This window comes from Rana temporaria, chromosome 10, assembly GCF_905171775.1.
Source record: "Rana temporaria chromosome 10, aRanTem1.1, whole genome shotgun sequence".
NCBI classification, from domain to species: Eukaryota; Metazoa; Chordata; class Amphibia; order Anura; family Ranidae; genus Rana; species Rana temporaria.
In genome coordinates, this window is record NC_053498.1 from 95,686,733 (window position 1) to 95,707,366 (window position 20,634).

Below are 20,634 nucleotides of genomic sequence, written 5' to 3' on the forward strand. Positions count from 1 at the left end.
TTCACATCAAATAATAATGGATTTTGGTCCAAAGGGCGTTGGTCATAAACTTTGTCTATATATACACAGCACAACATTTTCAGCTAGTCACCAAACCACATGGTTTTTCAGCTCTTTACCACCACCCTTTGGGAAACTTCTGCTATTGTTGTCTGATACTAATATACCAGTAAACAATATTGTTGAATAGTCATTAATCGAGGGCACAGTGCTGAAGAGGTCCAGGTACAACAAAATCCAACCATGTAGGGGTGCAGTTCATCAATACTTTATCCAATCAATAACGTTGTGAAGTGAAAAATGTTGAAAAACACAACAATAAAAATAAAATATAAAAATAGAAATAAAAATAAAAATAGGAATAAGGGTCAAAGTATTTCAGAAGAAGGAGGCCTTGTATCCAAAAAGGGTGAAAGATAGAGAGTGAGCCGTAACCAAGATCTCATATATGCACCTCTAGTGATCCCAGCAGCTCACCTCTAATCTGGCAAGCTGGATTAAATCAGCCTGATCCTGATGGGTGTGGTCCGTTGTTGAATATCACATACGGGTCTCCATAAAGTGTATTACATGAAAAAGTAAAAGGAGTAGAAACCAAATGGTGTGATAACGTCACAGAGAGGGATAGCAATGTCTTCTGATTTAAACCAGTGGAGATGCACTCACATGTGGGTGAAAAAACTGGGGCTCTTATCCACAAACGCCGAGCTCGTCAGTCCCTCCTTCCTCTCCCTTACTGATTCTCCAGGGTTAGGAGTCCCGTGTCCCCAATGGTTCACGAGTCGGCTCTTGTTATGTATGAGGATCTCGGTGGTGTATGTGGGGTAAGAGAGAAGGACAAGCATGAACAATATAACATAAAAGACCTTCCTCCACGAGTGCGGACTCGCAATAAATCTGTGCCTCCAACACTTCCCCTCTATCTGTGGCTCAGTCCGGACACTCAGATGTGGCAGTCATACATGGGGGGAAGTGGAATAAACAACCACAGCGTAGCCCAGTCAGACGTGAAAAGTTTATTTTAAAAGCACTTAAAAACTCACATTTAAAATCGAAATTGCTGCATCAATCCGACGAGTGGCGAACTCGTATATCCAGTGGTCGGATGCTGGAGTGTGTCAAGCCCTCCAATCCCGACGCGTATCGTCAACATGTGACTTCATCAGGGGAAACCGCGGTAATACCGCCTGCAATGCGCCTTTGCAGAGGGACATTGCGGGCGGTATTAACCCTTTTACGGCCGCTAGCAGGGGTTGATACTTCCCCTGATGAAGTCACATGTTGACTATACGCGTCGGGATTGGAGGGCTTGACACACTCCAGCATCCGACCACTGGATATACGAGTTCGCCACTCGTCGGATTGATGCAGCAATTTCGATTTTAAATGTGAGTTTTTAAGTGCTTTTAAAATAAACTTTTCACGTCTGACTGGGCTACGCTGTGGTTGTTTATTCCACTTCCCCCCATGTATGACTGCCACATCTGAGTGTCCGGACTGAGCCACAGATAGAGGGGAAGTGTTGGAGGCACAGATTTATTGCGAGTCCGCACTCGTGGAGGAAGGTCTTTTATGTTATATTGTTCATGCTTGTCCTTCTCTCTTACCCCACATACACCACCGAGATCCTCATACATAACAAGAGCCGACTCGTGAACCATTGGGGACACGGGACTCCTAACCCTGGAGAATCAGTAAGGGAGAGGAAGGAGGGACTGACGAGCTCGGCGTTTGTGGATAAGAGCCCCAGTTTTTTCACCCACATGTGAGTGCATCTCCACTGGTTTAAATCAGAAGACATTGCTATCCCTCTCTGTGACGTTATCACACCATTTGGTTTCTACTCCTTTTACTTTTTCATGTAATACACTTTATGGAGACCCGTATGTGATATTCAACAACGGACCACACCCATCAGGATCAGGCTGATTTAATCCAGCTTGCCAGATTAGAGGTGAGCTGCTGGGATCACTAGAGGTGCATATATGAGATCTTGGTTACGGCTCACTCTCTATCTTTCACCCTTTTTGGATACAAGGCCTCCTTCTTCTGAAATACTTTGACCCTTATTCCTATTTTTATTTTTATTTCTATTTTTATATTTTATTTTTATTGTTGTGTTTTTCAACATTTTTCACTTCACAACGTTATTGATTGGATAAAGTATTGATGAACTGCACCCCTACATGGTTGGATTTTGTTGTACCTGGACCCCTTCAGCACTGTGCCCTCGATTAATGACTATTCAACAATATTGTTTACTGGTATATTAGTGTCACTCCCCCTTTTTTGGACTTTCCCCACCCATTTTTTGTACTTGTATATGTATGTGGTTATATGCACACACACATTAATTTGTATAACACTTTACAGCGCAAATATTTCACTTGTTAAAATTATCACTTTTTGTCTATCGAGGTAGACCTCTTTTTTATTTGCAGCGGTATCCCCACTTTTCACTTGTCCCCTCACTCTAGACAGCGCAGGCGTTCACTTCACTTATATTGTCTGATGTTTAACATTTGGTTCTGAGCATGCATGTTTGTACTTTGGATTTTAGTTGGATGGATTTGTGTACACACGATCAGATAAACAGATTTATTGCCAGACAGTTGGTGAGCATGAACAGCCAACATTTGTTGTCGTTTATTCAGCCAGCGATTGTCTGATGGGGCATACAGACGGTTGGATTATCCAACACAACACGTCAGTCAGACAATTATGGCCATAAGATTGGATCGTGTGTACGGCTTTAATTCTTCCCAAACCATACCACCTACTTTCATGCCAATAAATGAAAAAAGAAGGATCCAGGCCCACATCATCCGAATACATTTTAGCGGCTGTTCTTTTCTGTGCCCAAAAAATATACAAATGACCCAAAATCCACACTGTACGATGATTACCTGAAATGGAACAGTGAATACTTAAGGAAGAATATTCCCCCGTTTTTAAAGATTTTAGAGTTTCTCCGTTGGGTATAGTTACCAAAAAAGAACCAAACAAATTCCGTCTCATTCATCACCTGTCTTTTCCTTTTGGCAATTCTTTGAATGACCAAATAGAATTTATCTTCTGGTAAGTATGTCAAAATAAAACTTATCCTCCAAATTTTTTACCTAAAGAATTAAAATATGTCGGATTTAGCGGAAAGAGATGAAACTGACTTTATATCCGCCTTTGGGATGAATGCGTTAAGGCCCAACATTGGCAGCTTTTGTACTGCCGTCTCAAAAGATGCATATGTTACAGAAGATAAATTCTAATCTATTTGGTCATTCAAAGAATTGCCAAAAGGAAGACAGGTGATGAGACGGAATTTGTTTGGTTCTTTTTTGAGAACTATACCCAACAGGGGAAACTCTAAAATCCTTAAAAAGGGGGGAATCAAACGGACCTTCCATTCTACCAGCTCTCACCTCCTTGAGCAATGTTATTCTTGCCACAAGCAGTAATTCCTTTACCGATTTTTAAATGACCTACCATCGCACATCCGGAGCACTCAAAAGATTGCAAATTAAAACCTACCGTGAAACCTTCAGTGTTCAGTGAGACATCTGCTGGTTTGGGTAAACTCGCAACCATGGAAGCATTCCTTGAACATTCACTGGTGTTACAGTCCCGTCTCCTCACCCTGCACCGCTCACCTCACACAGTCCCGCCTCCTCGCCCTACACCTCACACAGTCCCGCCTCCTCGCCCTGCACCTCACACAGTCTCGCCTGGTGCCTCCCAGCATTGGATCAGTGTTCCATCTATTAAATGAGGCGGGACTGTGTGATGTGAGCAGCGCAGGGTGAGGAGGTGGGACTGTGTGACGTGAGGTGCGCAGGGTGAGGAGGTGGGACTTTGTGATGGGAATCCAGCAATTCAAATGAAAGCTGTTACAGCCCCAAGAACAAGCAGGAACTGAAGACAGTTGCAGTAGAGGCCTGGCAGAGCATCACCAGGGAAGAAACCCAGCGTCTGGTGATGTCTATGCGTTCCAGACTTCAGGCTGTAATTGACTGCAAAGGATTTGCAACCAAGTATTAAAAAGTGAAAGTTTGATTTATGATTGTTAATCTGTTCCATTACTTTTGGTCCCTTAAAAAGTGGGAGGCACATACAACAGTTTGTGTAATTCCTACACCGTTCACCTGATTCGGATGTAAATACCCTCAAATGAAAGCTGAACGTCTGCAGTTAAAGGACATCTTGTTCGTTTCAAATCGTGGTGTAGAGAGCCAAAAAGATTAGAATTGTGTCGATGTCCCAATATTTATGGACCTGACTGATAGAGAGAGAGATAGAGAGAGATATATATATATATCTCTCTCTATCTCTCTCTAACACACACACACACTTCAGCTTTATGTAAACCATTTCTTTGCCCAGAGAATGTAAAATGTTTGCCCAACATCAGGCATCACAAGGAACTTACTCCTTTAGCCCTGGTTCAAACCAGCTAAGTGTTAAAGTGGTTGTAAACCCTGTTACACCATTTGTACCTACAGATAAGCCTATAACGCTTGCCTGTAGGTACTGTAAATATCTACTAAAACCTGCACGGTTTAGGAGATATTTACCATATACACTTGTGCCGACATCATTGGCTCATGCCGTTTCTTCAGCGCCGGCAGCTCCAGCGCGTATGCACGGGAGTGGCTCCAGAGCCCGCAAACAACTCTGGGAGACATGACGCCGGTCACATCGGTGTGCGGGGACCGCAATAGCTTCGATCTCAGGCAGGCATATCATAATGAGCTAGTATGCGATGCATACTAGCGCATTATGCCTTAGTCTTACAGGTTGTTTTTTTTGGTTTACAACCACTTTAAGCCTACTATTGCAAACAGGTTAACAACTTAAAAAGGAATAATAGTGGAGTTTTTTTTTTAATTGATAAGTTGAAATGACCTAGTTCACGTAATTATTGCCACCTATTAGGGTGGTCAGATATGTACAAACAATCCAGGGCCTTTCAGGCACTAGTAACTGGTTCAATAATATGAACATTTTTCTAAGGAAACATTTGTGCCACATATGGTTTAAAAAAGGAGAAGGGGATTGCTTCATCCACCTCATCTGTGTGAATGGAGGAATCTGTTCTTTTTATCCTCTATTCAGTCTACTGGCTGAACAGAAAGAAAATAAGTGTATGGCAGCTTTATTCATGCACATGTACTTGGAAGATATTAATAGCTAGCTTTTTTCCCCCCCAAACAGAAGAGATTTTCTCTCTCAAATTGCATGGGAATGCATGATAAGGATTTGATTTTAAAAGGTCAAGTGTATGTTTTCAAATGTGTTGAGTACGAATAATTTGAGTACAGAGCATTGAAAACTAGAATTGGTCCCAAAATTTATTGTATAAATGAATGCTGGTAGAAGTGATTTTTTTTTTTTGACGATATAAATTATATATCTTTCTGCAGCCTTCACAGAGCCATCGGAAAAATAGCCTTGTAACTGCGCTAGAAGCTTCAGCCAAGCGTGTGTTTGTTGAATAAGTACTCAGCCATGCCAGGGTGGCTAGACCAAAGCTTCTTCAAGCTGGTGATGTGATCTCCAAGCTTTTTCATCGTCTCTACGCTCTCCAACAAATAAGGAGACTCCAAGAAGTCCGTCATCTAGAAATGAAAAAAATAAAGCAATAATAATGAAATATATAAAAGCAGACAGTAAGCTATAAGTATATATGTTGACGCCCCTGCATTTCTGTCAGATAATGGCACCACTTAACCTAGAAAAATTGTTACAATTACAAGTGTTTAGAATTGCCATGTTGATTTTTATTTTGTTTGTATTGGTAGGAGAAAAAAAAAAAAAAAATCCAACACATTCCATGCAAAACTCCAAGAATGTACTGGACAAAATTATTGTCACCCTCAATCTAATATTTGTTAGCACACCCCCTTCGGACTGAAATCAAATCGCCTCCTGTAACCATCAATGATTTATTTTTACACACCTCTCTACTGGAAATTTGGACCACTCTTCTTTCACCAACTGCTCCAGGTCTCTCAGATGGGAAGGGTTCCCCCCCCCCCCCCCCCTGCTGTTTTGTGATCTCTCCACATGTGCTCTATGGGATTTAGATCTGGACTCATTGCTGGGCAGTTCAGTACTCCCCAGCGCTCAGTAATGGCATCCCTCTAACGCAGGGATATGCAATTAGCGGACCTCCAGCTGTTGCAGAACTACAAATCCCATGAGGCATAGCAAGACACTGGCAGTCAAAAGCATGACACCCAGAGGCAGAGGTATGATGAGACTTGTAGTTTTGCAACAGCTGGAGGTCCGCTAATTGCTTATCCCTGCTCTAACAGATTCACTTTACAACAGGGACCTCAGGAGTAGCATTTTCTTCTTGACAGGTACTTTCATCAAGTGTATTAATACAGTATATTAATTTTGCAGTGCTGCCATGTAGCCAATAGGGACAGTGATTAAAACTTCACACGAACCCTTTAAATAAAACCTGAAAGCAGAGAAACATAGAAGCAGTCATTGCTGACCTCCTTTGGAAAATTCTAGTTAACCTGTTACCATGCATGTGGCTATAAAACTTTGAGATGGGATAAGTACACATCGAGGAATGTCATACTGAAATCAGAACTATTATACATATAAATGTTCCAGGGCCTTAAATGTATGTTGAAGATCATGAATCAATGCCCTCATGACAACAGGTATGTTTGAAGCCATGAATAAGCACTAAGTCAGTGCGAAACGTCGGTTATCCTCCTGTTTCTGTTGCTGTGATCTGGTATGTTTTGCTGTTCGTTTAAATAAAGACAACCTGTTTGGTTTGGAGTGCGGCCATCCATCCTTCATTTTACGCCCAGGTATGTTTTAAGGTTTTGTTTTCTAGCTTGCCCTTAACCACTTCAATACCGGCCTATCATCATATGACATCCACAGATGGGATCTCCCATCCTGGGTGGATGTCATATGATGTCCTGCGTTTGCGGGGGGGGGGGGGGGTTGGGGGATATCTGAATGATGCCTGCAGCTAGAGGCATCATTCAGATATCCATGTCTTCAGCCGGCGATCCTGCGCACCATAAGAACGATCATAGCGGCGGTTCCGCTGCTTGATCATTCTTATAGGCAGCGGGAGGGGACATTTCCCCCCCCCTTCCTGCCGCCATCCGGTGCATCTCCAGGCTCTCCCGTGCCATCGGGGGCCCGGAGAAGGAATCGTCCGGCGCAGGCAGGAAGCATAGAGATGACTGGTGACCAGATGGTCACCAGTCATCTCTATGACCGGAGGACCTGGGCGCGATGTGATGACGTACCCGTAAGTAAACAAAGCCGTGATTGCGGCTAGTGAGCAACACTGATCATGAGATCGGTGAATTTTTTTTCACCGATCTCGTGCTTTCCAGCCTGGAGGAGAGATGCGGGGTCTTATTGACCCCACATCTCTCCATAAAGAGGACCTGTCACACACATTTCCTATTACAAGGGATGTTTACATTCCTTGGAATAGGAATAAAAGTGATAAAAAAAATTTTTTTAAATTAAAATGCCCCTGTCCCCGGTAGCTTGCGCGCAGAAGCGATCGCACACGCAAGTCCTGCCGACATAGGTGAACGCCATTTAAACCACATATGTGAGGTATCGCCACGTGCGTTAGCGTGCCAGCAACAATTCTAGCACTAGATCTCCTCTGTAAATCTAAACTGGTAACCTGTAAAAATGTTCAAAAAGTTGCCTATGGAGATTTTTAAGTACCCAAGTTTGGCGCCATTCCATGAGTGTGCGCAATTTTAAAGCGTGACATGTTAGGTATCTATTTACTTGGTGTAACATAATCTTTCACATTTTATAAAAAAAATTAGGCCAACTTCACCGTTTTGTTATTTTTTTTTTAATTCGTGAAACAATTTTTTTCCCAAAAAAAGGCGTTTGAAAAATGATTGCGCAAATACCGTGCAAGATAAAACGTTGCAATGACCGTCGTTTTATTCCCTAGGGTGTCTGCTAAAAAAAACCATATATAATGTTTGGGGGTTCTGCGTAATTTTCTAGCAAAAGAATGATGATTTGTACGTGTAGGAGAGAAGTGTCAGAATAGACCCGGTATTGAGGTGGGTATAAAAGCCCCGTATTGAAGTGGTTAAAAAGTGGAGGCAGAATACCTTTGTTTTATACCAGAAAAATGTATTATATTTCAATGTATGGTTTTAAACATCTGTTTTCAGTATACATTTTGCGGTTACAAGTGTTCCCATTGGGTACTTACGTGAGGGTCACTCTTCTCAGCAGCCACACCATGGAGGTCCAACAGAGCCTGGTTTACAGATTTCTCCAGCTTTAGAGCAGTTTGCAGTGCCTCCAAACCATTCTTCCAGTCGTCAAGCTCTGGTTTCTTTTAGTGTGGAAAGAATACAAATAGAAGTTTGTGAACAGATGAAAGGGTTTTCCCAAGATTATGCAAATATTGCTCCTGCAAACCTCTCCTCTGTATAAGGGGTTCATAACCCACCTCCCAACAATGTTGTAGGGTCAAAGGGGGGGGGGGGATAACATAAACAGAGATCCCGGACCTGATAAGAGCACTTCATATTTTGGATTTGTATCCTTTCCAGGGGTGTCAAACTGGCGGCCCTCCAGCTGTTCCGAAACTACAAGTCCCATCATGCCTCTGCCTGTGTGAGTCATGCTTGTAGCTGTTAGCCTTGCAATGCCTCATGGGACTTGTAGTTTTGCAACAGCTGGAGGGCCGCCAGTTTGACACCCCTGCTTTAAGCAATATATGAGTTTTTGTTATACATCTATATCTCATCTTTAACCACTTCCCATCCGTGCTATAGCCGAATGACAGCTACAGCACGGACCTCAATTGCCGGGAGGACGTCAATAGACGTCCTCCCCTTCGCGCACTCCTCACGCACCGGCCGGGCGTGTTGTGATTGGCTGATCACAGATCTGAGTAAGGAGCCGTTCCCTTACCACGTGATCAGCTGTCAGCCAATGACAGCTGATCACGTGATGTAAACAAAGCTCGGTAATCATTTTTTCGCCGACAGTGTGAGGAGTAAGAAAAAAAAAAAAAAAAAACGCAGATCACCGGCTTAGGTTGCAATGGACATCAGTCCCGAACAGGAAGGAGGCACATCTGCCAATGCCACCTCATCAGCGTACATCAATGAAGGAGAAAAATTACCTGTATGTGTGTGTATATATATATATATATATATATATATATATATATATATATATATATATATATATATATATATATATATATATATATATATATATATATATATATATATATATATATATATATATATATATATATATATATATATATATATATATATATATATATATATATACATATACACACACACACACACACACTAATCACCCTGTGTAGTAGAGATTCCCCCTACTGACATGGCTCCCCCCCCCGAAGCACTGCTCGCTTCCCTCCTCTCCTGCCAGCTGTTGCTGCAGGATGTTTTAGGATGAGTGGGGGAAAGGGCCAGTAAATATATCATTTACCAACCCCTTTCCTTTCTGAATGAACATCGTGAGTGTGTAGTGTGCGTTTGAGCTTTACACCTATGTGCATCAGCTACATACAGCTGACAGACACTTATGCCGCGTACACACGATCGGTCAATCCGATGAGAACGGTCTGATGGATTTTTCCATCAGTTAACCGATGAAGCTGACTGATGATCAGTCGTGCCTACACACCATCGGTTAAAAAAACGATCTTGTCAGGTGACGTAAAACACAACGACGTGCTTAAAAAAAAATGAAGTTCAACGCTTCCAAGCATGCGTCGACTTGATTCTGAGCATGCGTGGATTTTTAACCGATGGACGTGCCTACAAACGATCGTTTTTTTTCTATCGGTTAGGTATCCATCGGTTAATTTTAAAACAAGTTTCAAATTTTTTAACCGATGGATAAATAACCGATGGGGCCCACACACGATCAGTTTGGTCTGATGAAAACGGTCCATCAGACCGGTCTCATCGGATTGACCAATCGTGTGTACGCGGCATTACGGTCCCTTTCCAAGAATAAAATAGAGTCGGGCTGAGCGCTGCTCAGTCATAAACAGGAAGCTTTAGATGCAATGAATGAATACAAAGCTTCCTCTGATTGGCTGCGGATGTCACAAGGCTTCCACCTGAGGTGGAGATTGTATTTAGTCAGAAAATACAAAGCTTCCTGTGAATGGCTGAGCAGCGCTCAGCCCAACTCGCTTTGTTCTGAATGGGCCAAGGCGATATGCAGTATGTAGCTGATGCTACATACAGTTTACACATGCACTGCATGTGGATTGGCCCCATTCAGTTGAATTGCATTTGGTGCAACAGTGGGGATACATTTTGGTCCTCTGCAAAGCATTGCAGCCCATGTACATTTGCAGATGGGGCAACCACAAGTGTAAAAGGGGCCTATGCATTTTCCATGCCAGTCAAATGGAGTTTGGGTTGTATAATGCACAACTGGGAAGATTAACATTCACAGAATATCTGGGCTAGTGCCGTTACAGGTTAGGGGTTTAGAGGGGCTGGAGTGTTTGACAAGGTAATTGTTCTTTCATTTTTGCACGGACATCTGTTACAGATAAGTTTAGCATAGTACACAACTGTTCAGCTCGCAAATTTAGGAGAGAGACAAGAGACAAAGATGTCACGCTCTCCATCTGGGCTATGGACACCCATAGACACACACAGCTCGGCCACGCCCCCTTTACCCTCACAGGATTTGGCTGCAGAAAGAACACATACCTCTATACTCTGGAGGAACACCCGGCCTCCTCTCTGGTTCTGGTACTTGATTAGCTTCTCCGCATGCTCCTTCTCCTCTTCTGAACGTTCCCGGAAAAACTTGGCAAAATTAGAAAGGGCTACATCGTCGCGGTTAAAATAGGAGGCCTGAAAGAGATATAAAATTTCTAAGCATTTCAACCGTTCAGCGTTCTGTAGCGACTTGCACACATCTTACAAATGTGTAGTTCACAGCTCCCAACTGTCCCTTGATTTCGAGGGAAAGTCCATGTATCCTCCACATTTGCCCAGGCCCGGACTGGCCATAGGACATACAGGTCACGTCTCTAATGTAGGGGGGGGGGGGGGTCTGTATTGTAGCGAGAGGCTGTAATGTAGAGGGGTCTGCACTGTAGGGAAACCAGTGTAACATGCAGGGGGTCCAGAACTGTTAGGGGGGGGGGGGTGTCTGTGTAACAAACTGTGGGGAGCTGTGTATTGTTAAAGGGTCCCAGAGGTACAGGGTGCTGTGTAAAGTAAAGGGGTCCCAGAGGTACAGGGTGCCGTGTAATGTAAAGGGGTCCCAGAGGTACAGGGTGCCGTGTAATGTAAAGGGGTCCCAGAGGTACAGGGTGCCGTGTAATGTAAAGGGGTCCCAGAGGTACAGGGTGCCGTGTAATGTAAAGGGGTCCCGGAGGTACAGGGTGCCGTGTAATGTAAAGGGGTCCCAGAGGTGCAGGGTGCTGTGTATTGTTAAAGGGTCCCAGAGGTACAGGGTGCCGTGTAATGTAAAGGGGTCCCGGAGGTACAGGGTGCCGTGTAATGTAAAGGGGTCCCGGAGGTACAGGGTGCTGTGTATGGTTAAAGGGTCCCAGAGGTACAGGGTGTCGTGTAATGTAAAGGGGTCCCGGAGGTACAGGGTGCTGTGTAATGTAAAGGGGTCCCGGAGGTACAGGGTGCTGTGTATTGTTAAAGGGTCCCAGAGGTACAGGGTGCTGGAACCCCACATCCCATCATTAAAGCGTTGCCTATAAAAAAGCTTTTTGGGTTCTGCACTTTGTAAATTTACAGGTGTGCACAATTTAAAGGCTTGACATGTTGGGTATTTACTTGGCATAACCTCAACCCTTATACTATACAAAACAAATAATTGGACAATATATTGCGTTTGTGTGCCCAACAATTAACTTTAGTTAATTTCTTACTGAAAATTTGTGCTTGATAAACCTTTTGCGCCAATATTGTGCAACATAAAAATTTGGAACCACTACCAATTTCTTCTCCAAGGGGGTCTACCTTTTAGAACTATATAAAATGTTTGGAGGTGATAACGAACCTTCAGACACGCACGCACTTTTACTCATTTGTAAAAATTCATCTTCAGGGAAACGCCCCCCAATGTAAACAGACATCCCAGAACTGGAGGCAGACACCAGTGCCAATACAGAATGGAAACGGCACCAATACAGCCTGACTGCAGCCACTGTGCTCCGGATAGGTACAGGAATATAACAAACCTCTAGACCAGGGGTGTCAAACTGGCAGCCCTCCAGCTGTTGCAAAACTACAAGTCCCATGAGGCATTGCAAGGCTAACAGTTACAACCATGACTCTCACAGGCAGAGGCATGATGGGACAGTTTCGGAACAGCTGGAGGGCCGCCAGTTTGACACCCCTGCTCTAGACCTCTCCCAGCAATGCACCATGTAACCCCAGCGTGTCTGATCTCTAGTAACAATGCACCGTGTAACCCCAGCATGTCTGATCACTAGTAACAATGCACTGTGTAAACCCAGCATGCATGTCCAATCTCTAGTAACAATGCACTGTGTAAACCCAGCACGCATGTCTGATCTCTAGTAACAATGCACTGTGTAAACCCAGCATGCATGTCCAATCTCTAGTAACAATGCACCGTGTAACCCCAGCATGTCTGATCTCTAGTAACAATGCACTGTGTAACCCCCAGCATGTCTGATCTCTAGTAACAATGCACCGTGTAACCCCAGCATGTCTGATCACTAGTAACAATGCACCGTGTAACCCCCAGCGTGTCTGATCTCTAGTAACAATGCACCGTGTAACCCCAGCATGTCGGATCACTAGTAACAATGCACCGTGTAACCCCAGCGTGTCTGATCTCTAGTAACAATGCACCGTGTAACCCCAGCATGTCGGATCACTAGTAACAATGCACCGTGTAACCCCAGCATGTCGGATCACTAGTAACAATGCACTGTGTAACCCCAGCATGTCTGATCTCTAGTAACAATGCACCGTGTAACCCCCAGCGTATCTGATCTCTAGTAACAATGCACCGTGTAACCCCCAGCATGTCTGATCACTAGTAACAATGCACCGTGTAACCCCAGCATGTCTGATCTCTAGTAACAATACACTGTGTAACCCCCAGTATGTCTGATCTCTAGTAACAATGCACTGTGTAACCCAAGCATGTCTGATCACTAGCAACAATGCACTGTGTAACCCCAGCATGTCTGATCTCTAGTAACAATGCACTGTGTAACCCCAGCATGTCTGATCTCTAGTAACAATGCACTGTGTAACCCCAGCATGTCTGATCACTAGTAACAATGCACTGTGTAACCCCAGCGTGTCTGATCTCTAGTAACAATGCACTGTGTACCCCCAGCATGTCTGATCACTAGTAACAATGCACTGTGTAACCCAAGCATGTCTGATCACTAGCAACAATGCACTGTGTAACCCCAGCATGTCTGATCTCTAGTAACAATGCACTGTGTAACCCCAGCATGTCTGATCTCTAGTAACAATGCACTGTGTAACCCCAGCATGTCTGATCACTAGTAACAATGCACTGTGTAACCCCAGCATGTCTGATCACTAGTAACAATGCACCGTGTAACCCCAGCATGTCTGATCTCTAGTAACAATGCACCGTGTAACCCCAGCATGTCTGATCACTAGTAACAATGCACCGTGTAGCCCCAGCATGTCTGATCACTAGTAACAATGCACCGTGTAACCCCAGCATGTCGGATCACTAGTAACAATGCACCGTGTAACCCCAGCATGTCGGATCACTAGTAACAATGCACCGTGTAACCCCCAGCATGTCGGATCACTAGTAACAATGCACCGTGTAACCCCCAGCGTGTCTGATCACTAGTAACAATGCACTGTGTAACCCCAGCATGTCTGATCTCTAGTAACAATGCACTGTGTAACCCCAGCATGTCTGATCACTAGTAACAATGCACTTGGTAACCCCAGCATGTCTGATCTATAATAATGCACCGTGTAACCCCAGCATGTCTGATCTCTAGTAACAATGCACTGTGTAACCCCCAGCATGTTGGATCACTAGTAACAATGCACCGTGTAACCCCCAGCGTGTCTGATCTCTAGTAACAATGCACTGTGTAACCCCAGCATGTCTGATCACTAGTAACAATGCACTTGGTAACCCCAGCATGTCTGATCTATAATAATGCACCGTGTAACCCCAGCATGTCTGATCTCTAGTAACAATGCACCGTGTAACCCCAGCATGTCGGATCACTAGTAACAATGCACCGTGTAACCCCCAGCGTGTCTGATCTCTAGTAACAATGCACTGTGTAACCCCAGCATGTCTGATCACTAGTAACAATGCACTTGGTAACCCCAGCATGTCTGATCTATAATAATGCACCGTGTAACCCCAGCATGTCTGATCTCTAGTAACAATGCACTGTGTAACCCCCAGCATGTTGGATCACTAGTAACAATGCACCGTGTAACCCCCAGCGTGTCTGATCTCTAGTAACAATGCACTGTGTAACCCCCAGCGTGTCTGATCTCTAGTAACAATGCACTGTGTAACCCCCAGCATGTCTGATCTCTAGTAACAATGCACTGTGTAACCCCCAGCATGTCGGATCACTAGTAACAATGCACCGTGTAACCCCCAGCGTGTCTGATCTCTAGTAACAATGCACCGTGTAACCCCAGCATGTCTGATCACTAGTAACAATGCACCGTGTAACCCCAGCATGTCTGATCTCTAGTAACAATGCACTGTGTAAACCCAGCATGTCTGCCAGTCTGCAGAAGACAGGGGGGAGTCACATGACTTCCGGGGGACAATACAAAGCTGCAGCGCCGGTTATAAACACATCTTATGCAATCTGTAACGTTCCTAATACAGTATCAGTGTCTCTTCATTACCACAGACCTTCCCCAGTTATTATCACAGGCAGGGACAAAGTAGAGGGGCTCACCATAGACAGGTAGATGTAGGAGCTGTGGAATTTCAGGTTCACCGTGCGGTTGAGGCCCGCCTCGCAGTCTTGGTGGAAGTTTTGTCTGACCTGAGACTCCATGATGGTGTGTAGTGTGCAGACCCTCAGCTGGTTGTGATGATTGTGTGAAGAGGAAGCCCTCCTGATGTATGAAGGAAACCCCTCCTAACCCCACTCAGGTCCCCTCCCCCACACATTCCTCTGTCACTCCCAGTCATGGTCTGTTTACTAATCTAATCTACACATGTGGAGTGCAGGAGCTGCCACATGAAGCGAACCTTTCCTAAGCTGGCTGTGCACTAGAAGATTGTATTAACAAAAATTCTCACAATATTTAAATGTGGTTAAAAAGTCATTCAAAATGTAATTTGCTGTTAATATTCAATTTTGAAATGAATGGACTTTACTGAGGGAAAACAACATACACTGTTAGAAATTTGTACATTAGAGATAAACTCTCCATCCCCCCTTCAAATATTCTCTCAGCTGTTTAAAATGAACATTTATTTGATCCCTCTAATGACCAGAGAAAAGAGGCAAACTCTCCTGCATTCACACCTATGGCATTTTTTTGTGCTTTTTGTATTTTGCATATTTGCCATTTAACATGGTTTCCTATGGAACACCTTCTGCAGTGCAAAATGCGAAAAGCACTAAAAATGCATAGGTGTGAATCAGGCCTTCGGACCAGTTCACACCAGGAGCAGTTCCGTCCAGTTTTGTGTGCATTTGTTCTGCACTATAAATGCATGCACAGTGTTTTTCATGTATTCCAATGGCTCTAGTTCACACCATGCAGTCAGTTTCCGGTGCAGAAACTGACCGAAAACTGACTGCATGGTGTCAACTAGAGCCATTGGAATCCATGGAAAACACTGTGCATGCATTTTGTGCAAAAAAAAATGCACACAGAACTGCGTCTGGTGTTAACTGGCCCAATTACAGTGACAAATATCAAAAGAAGTTCTACTAATGTGTGTCCAGCTTATGTGGGGGCTGCGATTCCTATGTGGGGGCTGCGATTCTTATGTGGGGGCTGCGATTCCTATGTGGGGGCTGCGATTCTTATGTGGGAGCTGCGATTCTTATATGGGGCTGAGATTCCTATGTGGGCGTTGCGATTCTTATGTGGGCACTGCGATTCTTATGTGTGGGCTGCCTCTCTTATGTAGGGGCTACAATTCTTATGTGGGGGTTGTGATTCTTATGTGGGGGTTGCGATTCCTATGTGGAGGATGTGATTCTTATATGGGGCTGTGATTCCTGTGTGGGGGCTGAGATTCCTATGTGGGAGCTGTGATTCTTATATGGGGCTGTAATTCTTATGTGGGGGCTGCAATTCTTATGTGGGCACTGCGATTCTTATGTGTGGGCTGCCTCTCTTATGTAGGGAAGACCGGAGAAAAGACTGGACAGCCGCACTTCCACGAAACTCATGAAAAGTTGCTTTTAATTGTAAAAAATGGAAACAGCACTACAAGTCACAGCAGACAGTGGGTGGATAGCTGACGTGTTTCGCACAGGGGTATCAGCGCTTAATCTTAGCTATGACTAAGCGCTGATACCCCAGTGCGAAACACGTCAGCTATCCACCCCAGTGTCTGCTGTGACTTGTAGTGCTGTTTCCACTTTTTACAATTAAAAGCAACTTTTTAAGAATTTCGTGGAAGTGCGGCTGTCCAGTCCTTTTTTCGGTCTTCGCTTTGTGCATTGCCAGCACCCACGCTTCTGAGAGGACACTGATTGCTGAGTGCACTCACCTAGAGCGGCAGTTCCCCTGTCTCTTATGTAGGGGCTACGATTCTTATGTGGGGGCTGTGATTCTTATGTGGGGGCTGCGATTCCTATGTTGGGGCTGCGATTCTTATTTGGGGGGCTGCGATTCTTATGTGGGGGCTGTGATTCTTATGTGGGGGCTGTGATTCTTATGTGGGGGCTGTGATTCTTATGTGGGGGCTGTGATTCCTATGTGGAGGATGCGATTCTTATATGGGGATGTGATTCTTATGTGGGGGCTGAGATTCCTATGTGGGAGCTGCGATTCTTATATGGGCACTGCGATTCTTATGTGTGGGCTGCGTCTCTTATGTAGGGGCTACGATTCTTATGTGGGGGCTGTGATTCTTATGTGGGGGCTGTGATTCTTATGTGGGGGCTGTGATTCTTATGTGGGGGCTGTGATTCTTCTGTGAAGGCTGCGATTCTTGTGTGGGGGCTGCGATTCTTATGTAGGGACTGTGATTCTTATATGGGGCTGCGATTCTTATGTGGGGGCTGCGATTCCTATGTTGGGGCTGCGATTCCTATTTGGGGGCTGCAATTCTTATATGGGGCTGCGATTCTTATGTGGGGGCTGCGATTCCTTTGTAGGGACTGCGATTCTTATATGGGGCTGCGATTCTTATGTGGGGGCTGCGATTCTTATATGGGGGCTGCGATTCTTATATGGGGGCTGCGATTCCTATGTGGGGGCTGCGATTCCTATGTGGAGGCTGCGATTCTTATATGGGGCTGTGATTCTCATGTGGGGACTGCAATTCTTATGTGGGGCTGAGATTCCTACGTGGGCGCTGCTATTCTTATGTGTGGGCTGCGTCTCTTATGTAGGGGCTACGATTCTTAAGTGAGGGCTACGATTCTTATGTTGGGGCTGCGATTCTTATTTGGGGGCTGCGATTCTTCTGTGGAGGCTGCGATTCTTGTGTGGGGGCTGCGATTCTTATGTGGGGGCTGCGATTCTTATGTGGGGGCTGCGATTCTTATGTGTGGGCTGCGTCTCTTATGTAGGGGCTACGATTCTTATGTGGGGGCTGCGATTCCTATGTTGGGGCTGCGATTCTTATTTGGGGGCTGCGATTCTTCTGTGGAGGCTGCGATTCTTGTGTGGGGGCTGCGATTCTTATGTAGGGACTGCGATTCTTATATGGGGCTGCGATTCTTATGTGGGGGCTGCGATTCCTATGTTGGGGCTGCGATTCTTATTTGGGGGCTGCAATTCTTATATAGGGCTGCGATTCTTATGTGGGGGCTGCGATTCCTATGTAGGGACTGCGATTCTTATATGGGGCTGCGATTCTTATGTGGGGGCTGAGATTCTTATATGGAGCTGCGATTCTTATGTGGGGGTACCGTAGTTTTTCGCTATTCCACAAGTGTTTGCATTTTTAAAGCGTGACATGTTTGGTATCTATTTTCTCGGCGTAACATCATCTTTCACATTATACAAAAAAATTGGGCTAACTTTACTGTTTTTTTTTTTTTTTTAATTCATGAAAGTGTATTTATCCCCAAAAAGTTGCGTTTAAAAGACCGCTGCACAAATACCGTGTGCCATAAAATATTGCAACAATCGCCATTTTATTCTCTAGATTCTCTGCTAAAAATATATACATAATGTTTGGGGGTTCTAAGTCATTTTCTAGCACAAAAAACTGATTTTAACTTGTAAACACCAAATATCAGAAAAAAGCTTATGCCTCGTACACACGAGCGGAATTTCCGCCAGCAAAAGTCTGATGTGAGTTTTTCATCGGAAATTCCGACCGTGTGTATGCGCCATCAGACTTTTGCTGTCGGAATTTCCATCAGCAAAAGTTTGAGAGCAGGTTCTCAATTTTTCAGACGGAAAAATCCGTTCGTCTGTATGAAAATCAGACTGAAAAAAAACGTGCATGCTCGTAAACAATTCCACGCATGCTCGGAAGCATTGAACTTCTTTTTCTCGCCTCGTCGTAGTGTTGTACGTCACCGCGTTCTTAATGCTCGAAAGTTCAGACACAGTCTATCACAAACACACAATATACTTGAATCTTCCTTTTTAATACATCTCAAAAAACAGGTATAATTATTTTTCCCATAATTGTATTAATATTTTCATACTTTGCGAGGCTTACGTCCAATTGTATGGGACTGTATATATGTGGCTGACAGTACAGTATAATGAAACCTGGGTATCACAGCCTCATGTGGTGTGACATTTATGCAATCAGTACTTAGGCTGGCCACGCATGGATCGAAATTAGGCTGGTTCAGTAGGAACCAGATGGATTTAGATCTACTTACAGACACACTGTAGAACCAGCCTATCAGGTTTTTCCTGAACTGGCTATAGCCCACAGCACTGATCATTGTGTTCAGATGGCAGGGAAGGCACACTACTGTGAGAACACAATAGCAAAAGTGAAGTGATTCGACCCTCTGGTTAAAAATATACTGTAAAAATGTATGGCCTGCCTTATGTAGCGCCGGGTTACTTCCAAGTACTGGTGCTGCTTGGCTGTGCTGTGGGCCCATTCTGTTGTTTCTGGGGTGTTATACCACCCCGAGGTAACAGGTGGCACCAGTGGAGTCAAGGTTCGGGTGCCTCTTGCTAGCAGCCAATCAGGGGAGAGGGTTCTCTCGCGGGGCATGCTGGGAGGGGGTACTTCTGGAACAGACGCCATTGAGGCGGGGTCTTCTTCCGATGTGGCACCCACCTTCAGGGTGTCCACACATCCCGGCCCCCCAGCGAAATGGCCTACCAGGCCAGGGTGCGCGTGCCACGCAGTGCTCCTGGTTCCGTGACCATGATGGTTCGGAACGTTTAAGCTGTGGCGGGGCTCCAGTAATCGACTGGGTCCCCAATCCTGAGAAGATCCCAAGCGTTTTTCCTCTGAGGGGAAGCTGTTCGGTGGGGAGTCCGCGTAAGGAGAGCCAAGAGAGGCTGGCCTTCCAATAGGGCCTTGACAATCCACCGGGGATCAAGGTATCCGGACACTGAGAGGGTGGACGTTAGTCAGCTGTCAGTCGGTACCTAACTGCAAAACTACCTGAGGGAGATACAGGCCCAAAGCATATTGAGGAGAATCGTCTCCGTGATCTAAATTACAGGGAGGGTCTGTGGCAGAGACTTTCTTCCCTCAAGGTTCCGAGTGATGCTCTGGCTGCCAGGTCGGTGAGAGGGGCCTGTCCAGGTACACTAATCCCACTCTGGCGAGAGTGGCGATGAAGAAACAAAGTGGTTGGAAGCAGGATTGTTTCCATATCGTTATGCATGAGTCTGCTATTTCTCCTCCTTCTACATCTTTACCCTCCACTGAAAGTTTTATTGTTTTACCTTGTTGGGTAAATAAAAGTGCAAGAGAAAGACACCTGCTGTGTGGACATTCAATTACTACGGCTCTCATCAACTATCCTAGACGGCGGAGTCACAGAGGTAACAGGCCATCCTATTCAATAACTAGCGGCTCCTTCGGGGGTGAGTGCTACACTTATAATGCATATGCATGTGGCACCCTGGAGTTTAGACCCCTTTCACACTGGGGCGGTTTGCAGGCGCTATTGCGCTAAAAATATTGCCTGCAAACCAACCTGAAACAGTGGCTGCCCGAGGGCTTTCACACTGGAGCAGTGCGCTAGCAAGATCGGTTCAATAGTCCTGATAGCCGCATCTTTGGAGCGGTGAAGGAGCGGTGTGTTTACTGCTCCTCCACCGCTGCTTCCCATTGAAAGCAATGAGAAACCGCAGCTATACCGCTGGCAATGCGCCTTGGCCTCTAGCAGGAGGTAAAACCGCACCGCTAGCGGCCGAATACTGCCGCAATTCCTGAATTCCTTGGCCTGCTGGAAGAACCTATATATTCGGGTGAGGTCAGGTGAGGTGA

The 20,634-nt window shown here is 45.0% G+C and overlaps 1 protein-coding gene across 1 annotated transcript; it reads right to left on the reverse strand.

Annotated features, from left to right (window-relative positions):
- Positions 1–5,319: 5,319 nt before the first annotated feature.
- Positions 5,320–15,155, reverse strand: LOC120915341 (ferritin, lower subunit). Its single transcript, XM_040325752.1, has 4 exons — positions 14,972–15,155; positions 10,749–10,895; positions 8,234–8,359; positions 5,320–5,612 (listed from the first exon to the last, which is right to left on the reverse strand). The coding sequence occupies exons 1-4, from the start codon at positions 15,071–15,073 to the stop codon at positions 5,466–5,468; spliced, it is 522 nt and encodes a 173-aa protein (XP_040181686.1). The 5' UTR covers positions 15,074–15,155; the 3' UTR covers positions 5,320–5,465.
- Positions 15,156–20,634: the final 5,479 nt, after the last annotated feature.

Excerpts from the sequence above, each read along its gene's own strand:
- LOC120915341 (XM_040325752.1), bottom strand. The coding sequence starts at position 15,073 with ATGGAGTCTCAGGTCAGACAAAACTTCCACCAAGACTGCGAGGCGGGC. Across the intron at positions 10,896-14,971 it reads CCTACATCTACCTGTCTATG|GCCTCCTATTTTAACCGCGA; the intron begins GTGAGCCCCTCT and ends TATCTCTTTCAG. Across the intron at positions 8,360-10,748 it reads TGTTCCTCCAGAGTATAGAG|AAACCAGAGCTTGACGACTG; the intron begins GTATGTGTTCTT and ends CCACACTAAAAG.